Source organism: Candoia aspera, chromosome 4 (genome assembly GCF_035149785.1).
Source record: "Candoia aspera isolate rCanAsp1 chromosome 4, rCanAsp1.hap2, whole genome shotgun sequence".
Lineage (NCBI taxonomy): Eukaryota > Metazoa > Chordata > Lepidosauria > Squamata > Boidae > Candoia > Candoia aspera.
The window spans coordinates 14,255,008-14,261,540 of record NC_086156.1 but is presented as its reverse complement, the minus strand read 5'-3'; the positions used below and the strand labels follow the sequence as shown (position 1 = coordinate 14,261,540).

At 38.6% G+C, this 6,533-nt stretch overlaps 1 protein-coding gene across 1 annotated transcript; it reads left to right on the top strand.

The window, feature by feature from the left end:
• The first annotated feature begins 595 nt into the window (after window positions 1-595).
• LOC134496163 (gap junction delta-4 protein-like) lies at window positions 596-6,241 on the top strand. The gene is made up of 2 exons (XM_063301916.1): window positions 596-870; window positions 4,597-6,241. The coding sequence occupies exons 1-2, from the start codon at window positions 795-797 to the stop codon at window positions 5,415-5,417; spliced, it is 897 nt and encodes a 298-aa protein (XP_063157986.1). The 5' UTR covers window positions 596-794; the 3' UTR covers window positions 5,418-6,241.
• Window positions 6,242-6,533: the final 292 nt, after the last annotated feature.

The following is a 6,533-nucleotide window of genomic DNA, read 5'->3' as shown; positions in this document are numbered from 1 at the left end:
GCTGGCTTTGACCAAGGCACGGTCTTAAAGTTTTGTTCCTGAGCTGTAAGAAAAGAATACTGCTGATACTTTTGATGGAGCTCAAAAAATGGCTCGCAACAAAGAAATAAATAATCCCTTTTTCTTGGCAGGTTGCCCCCCCTATTTCACAATGGATCATCCCCAAATAAGGACTATCTGTGGTTTATTAAAATGCATTTACATAAGACATGTTTTCTTCTCTGATTCAACAGATGACCCATGACATCTATTTCCTTCCACAGTGGGAGGAACAATTTGCTTTCGCTGTTTTCTAGCCTGGACAATGTTCTCTTCCTCAGAGAGAGAGAAAGATCTTTCCAGCTACTAGAAAGGGGCTTGTCCTGAAATGTAAAACCGGAGCGATAGACAAACATAAAACTTGTCTGGCTGACTGACGGTACAATTACATATTCGTATTTGCTTCATTTAGGCGAATAAATTTCTCATAGTAAGTAATACTGCTAAATATCTAGCTCTTGTTTTGTTCTTCAATCTCATCTGTTTTCTGTTTTCTTTTTTTTGCAGAAGTTTCTCTAAGAACATGCCTGAAATCAATGCTGTTTGCTTGATTTCCAAATTTTAATAAATTCTGCTCCCTAAAAGGCAGAATGATATTTCCCAGAGAAGGCACATTGCTCTGTCAATTTTCCTTACCTTATTTCATTATTCCTCTTTAAAGCCAGCTTTAAACTTTTCTTTTTCATCTATCTTCCTCCTCTTTTTACTTAGACTGCTGCATTTTATTCTTCTTATAGAAGCAAGCGCTCCAAGGAATGAGTTCAGACATGAAATACTGGGACTCGTTTGGATTCTTGTTCATTGTTCTGAATTATAATGTGACAGTTATGGGTAAGTATTTAAAAATGTGCATCTTAAAAATGTTCTAATTATTTTGATTCAAGGAAACTGCATTTACTGTTGTGGGGGACAGGGGTTGGCTTGAGAACTCAACACCCCTCGCAAATGAAACTTCCAGGAACAAAGCCAGTCAGAATTTACAGACGTTTTCTCGTTAATGGATTCATAAATGATTGGTGTTGAAGTTGAAGCCAATTTAGTGGCCACACAGCTGAGAAGCTGGCACAGAAGAAGAATATTATCTTTAAAATAGCTTTAATGAGCATGCCAGAGAAACACAGGTTATTGATCTTATACACTCAGCCCTCCCAAGCATAAAGAATCACAGGCTTAGACATAGTAGGTTTAAAAGTAAGTGAAAGAATTTCTTACTGACTTTATTGTTGCTTCTGTAACATCCATCTTGGTGGAAAAGATGAAGTTCCTTTGTTCTTCTTTTCTTTCTAAATACTTAGTTTGCCCTAAACCCTCAGCCCTATTTGCTGCCAAGGGCTGCGTGGAAGAAAGGGGCGGAATTCTTCATCAAGGCCCGAGCACATGGCCCTGGTGAATGGAGAGCAGAGCAGCATGCTTGCTTCTCCCTGGGTGGAAGAAGGAAAAAAAGAGAGAAAGAGGAAGTAGGAGTGGCAACAAACAGCTTCCTCAGAAGCATGGTGAATTGCATCTTTGAATCAACTAATTTACATGCTAATTCACATGCTAATGAGCCATGCTGGATTTGCCAGGACTTCCAACAGAAGCAAAGCTGCAAATTGAGTTTGACTTTTTGAGCGGGTCTTTGATATAATGCATACCAGAACAATAGCAAATATAAACACGTGATGGCATTGTACGACAGACTAATATTATTCTGTTAAGTAATAATTGGAACACAGCTAGTTACAAATGAATATGATCAGGATGCTTCCTGAGATAACTTGATGATCAACAACTTTTTCCTGTTATTTATTTATTATCTGTTCCATCGTGTCCGATTCTCAGAGACTGCCTGGACAAGTCCCTGCAGTTTCTTGGCAAGATTTTTCAGAAGTGGTTTGCCATTGCCTCCTTCTTAGGGCTGAGAGAAAGTGACTGGCCCAAGGTCACCCAGCTGGCTTTGTGCCTAAGGCAGGACTAGAGCTCACGGTCTCCCAGTTTCTAGCCTGGTGCCTTAGCCACTACACCAAACTGTTATAGTATATAATTAATAGATTTAGTGTTTGGCAAGAGCAATGGAAGAATAGGGTTACTAGACATTAGACAAAAGGAGGACACATTGTTCTGGTAGGCATAGCTTTAAAATCAAATATTATCTGGCTTTTTGAGTGCCTTTAAAAAAAGAATTGGACTGTTTTCACAACAGCAGTTACTGAAACTTTCATGTATTCTGACCTTGTAAATTGTCTGCTTCTTTCTTTCCCTTGTTTGTTGGCAGACTCAGTAGTCTAGATTTACATTATTTATCTCCTGATTCCAGCAATCGGCTTCAATCCATCCCCTTCAAATCTATGATCTCTGCAGTCTGTAGATCACATTTCTATGGTGAAATTTGAAAAGTATGTTGTTGTCGATTCTGTATTATTGCTAGCATTTATTCTTGAAAATAAAGATTTGTTGGAAGAACATTGGGATTGAAAAGCTAGTCCCTTTTTTAAAAAAAGAAATTTCATTAAATTTCAAAATACAAGTAAAACATGTAAGATAGAAAGAGATTGAAGAAAGAAAAAAATGAAAAAAGAACAAACGTAAAAGTACAGAAACAAAGAGACATAGAAAAAAGAATGACTTCCGACCATCTTCAGTACGGATAAAAGCATAAAACTACATTAACCTCGTACTCTGTTTTTAACTAAGGTACACATTATTTCTATATTCTTATACAGTCCTGATCAGAAAACCAGTCTTTCTGATGTTGGAAAAAGTAATTTCATTTATATGTAGGTCTAAGTACGTTTATTTTGCAGTTTTTCTTGGTAATTTTTGTCACAGGTGCCAAGAAAGTTAAACAGCACAGGGTTCCTCAACCAGGGTTCCGTGGCACCCTAGGGTTCCGCGAGAGGTCACTAGGGGTTCCCCGGGAGATCATGATTTATTTAAAAAAATATTTCAAATTTAAGCAACTTCAGATTAAAGAGGCAAGTTTCTTTCTTTAGTTTAAGAATACTGTTAATGCGTACATACAGGCCTACACATGAAATGAATATAATAATTTAAAAATGTAACTTCTGGCCTATATTTGAGCCTGAATGTGCAGGTCTTCCCCGAGGCCTGAAAAATATTTCAAGGACTCCTCCAGGGTCAAAAAGTTGAGAAAGGCTGAGTTAGCATGTCCTCTCCCCCATTTGGCCTCCTTTCCAATTGTCCATGTCCTCCTTTGCCTATTCAGATACTGGTAACCGTATGAAAGAGAGATCTGTCCCAGGTCCTTACAATATATCATTCAATAGTTGAAGAAGAAGAGGGAGAAACTTGGACTTTATGTTCTTCTTAAACTATAGGGAAATACGGAACATACAAAATGAACATGGCAGACTTTGAGTGTATAACTTCTTTTGAATTGGGCTTGATTCCTGGCAACTATAGACATATCCATGAGGTTTTCTTCATGGAAAACAGAAGCAATTTATTATGGCTTTCTTCTGGTATTTATCTGTTTACTACCCAGGCTAGTCTATAACCTTGGAATTTCCTTGTTGTCTCTCATCCAAGTACAAACTAGGTCTAACCCTGCTTAGCTTCTGGGCCCAAAAGATCAGCCAGGTACTGCCATCCGAGTATATAATTTTTGTCCTCCTTTGATACAGAATTTGAATCCAAGGGAATGCAATGAGGTTAATTCATGAAAGATTCAGAAAAGATGAATGGGAGTACTTGTTCATTCAATGCATACACCTGATGGAATTGACAAAATGTATCCAAAATCTGGGTGGTACATGTAAAGAAGGATATTGACATATGAGATATAAATGGAGGAGGATAATCAGGTTTATAAAGGGTTTGAAAACCAAGTCCTGTAAGATAATAGCTGAAACCAGGTGAATGTGTTCAGCTAGAGAACAGAATAGTAAGTGGACATATAATATAGCAGTCTTTGAAGATCTGAATATCTTAATTGGACATCCTGTTGCTCTGGACAGCAGGATTAGAACCACTGGGTGGAAATTGCAATGAATCTGAGTTCAGCTAAACATTAAAAGAAATTCCCTAACAATACAAGCTGTTAATTCAACAGGTTGCCTCAGAGGGGTGGGCTCTATTTTCTTGGTGGTATTTGAAGCAGCTGGGCAGGCATTTCTCATATTCGATCTGGCAGCTAACATTTGGGGAGCCTTACAACCTGTTCCGCATGGTAGCCATTTAACTTAGAAGGTTTGAAAAAGAGATTAGACATATGCATTGACAATCAAGCTCCTTACTGTGATGCTATATGGAGCCTCCATTTTATAGCCATGTTTTCCTCCCATCTGGGCCAAAACACTAGTGAAGACTCTACTGTGGTGTTATTCAATGTGAAAAAGCAGCTCATTTTTATGAGCACCCTCCACTTACTTTGATTATTTATTCTGTTCTTCAGCTCCCAAAGCAATAGACAAGTGTACCTAATGTCATCAATCATAGGATTGAAGTATGGCTACTGTTAGAAATGATTCTCAACCAGGCTAGTCAATGTCTAGGAGTTTTAGTGACTGATTGGACCTTTTTATTGGTCTCAACTCAACCCTTGTTCTTCCTTTCCAGGAAAGATTTGGTTAATGCTCATGATCCTGCTGAGACTGACCGTGATATTGTTTGGGGTCTACCCTCTCTATGAAGATGAATTGGCAGCTTTCATCTGCAATTCTCAACAGCCAGGATGCACAAACGCATGCTATGATGCTTTTATTGGAGTATCACCAGCTCGGTTCTGGTTGATTGAGTTGTTGTCTCTCCTCTTCCCTTTTGCTGTGTTTGCTATCTATATCTTGCACATTGTGGTCAAGCAAGTTGTGGAGGTCTATTCTTTGCCTTGCTCTTATTGCAAAGAGGCCAAAGTATCTGCTGACTTCAGAGTTACAGAAGCAGTCTCCAGTGACAGAACAAGGACCAGAATCACTTGTGGGGCCCATGAGTTGACAATTCCTGATTTTTCACGGGCATATATAATTCAGCTCCTCCTGAGAATAATGATAGAAGTTGGTTTTGGAATTAGCAGTTATCGTTTCTTTGGCTTCTTTGTTGAGAAATATTATAACTGTGTTGTGTACCCTTCCCCAGGTTCAATAGAGTGTTTTGTCCCCAGATCAACTGAAAAATCTGCCATGATTATCTTATTATGGATTGTCAGTGGTTTATCCTTACTTCTTGGCCTTGTTGACCTATTCCTGGCTGTAAGAATTTGTAGAAATAAGATGTTGGGCGTCAACATGGAGGATAAATGCAGGACTAGCACATACCAAAGAGGAGAACCAAGCAGAGATTTGTCCAACCTTGGGAATGCTGATGTCACTGAGAATTGTGGCAATGTTCCCATGGAAAGCTATCAAAAGGAATGGCACCCTGCAAAAGATCATGCTCTGTAAAAGCAGCCCTAAATCTGTATTTAGTTAGGATAAAACCATACATGTGTTATCCTTCCACTTATGAAATCACATAGGGTTTTTTTGCACCAGTTAACACTTGTATATAATATTTGGAAAGGCTCACTCTACGTGAAAAAAAAGGAAGCTGGGTAACCATAATCATTTCTTCTCTTAGACCAGTGTTTCTCAACCTTGGCAACTTGAAGATGTGTGGACTTCAATTCCCAGAATTCCCCAGCCAGCATGCTGGCTGGGGAATTCTAGAAGTTGAAGTCTACACATCTTTAAGTTACTAAGACTGAGAAACACTGTCTTAGATGATTGGAGATTGAAGGCTGATCACGGGAGCCAGCTTCATGGACACACATGTCATTATCCTTCCCCTTCAGATGCTCTGTTTGAGAAGATTCACCTATCCAGCAGAGGCACCTGGTATATGGAAAAGCTCACAAGTGCGGAGAGGTGAATAACGCAAGTCTTGTCTTCCCTTATGTGATTAAAAGGAAAGTTGAAGAGGGGAGCCAAGTCTGCATGTATCACACTTAGCCTGTGATTTAGGACTCCAATCTTCAAACAATTCCAAAGAAGTCAGCAATTCAGGGGGAATGTAACAAGGACACAACAGATGACTTAAGTCTTTTGACATTACAGACATCTATTTCTGGGGAGAATTGAACCTTCTTGGAATAGTTTTGTGCATGTTCGGGTTAGTAAAAAGAGGTTTCTAGGCACCATGATTTGCAAACACCAGTTGAAAACTGATTATAATATTGTTGATTGTGGAGAACTGATTGTAAGTGCTTAAATTGGTAAGCTTTGAGTGAGAGCTTTACCAGTATAAAACTAAACTTGTCAATAGCTTTTTAGAAAAAGGGAATGATATCCCTTCATCCTCGTTCACTAAATCATTAAAACATGTGCACATGAAATGTGAAATAGAAATATTCATTTCACAAATATATCTTAACATTGAAAAAAAATGATCTTTTCCCTCACTTTTAATCTTTAGAAGGTAGACCTATCTGTGTATCTCCAAGGAAGACTAAGGAGAGATTCAGCTGCAGTCCATAACAGTTGTGAAGACTGTGGTGGAAAGTGGGCAGTTCTTGCTGGAAT

Coding starts and splice junctions, on each gene's coding strand:
- LOC134496163 (XM_063301916.1), top strand. CDS start 795: ATGAGTTCAGACATGAAATACTGGGACTCGTTTGGATTCTTGTTCATT. Junction 871..4,596: donor TTATAATGTGACAGTTATGG/GTAAGTATTTAA, acceptor CTTCCTTTCCAG/GAAAGATTTGGTTAATGCTC.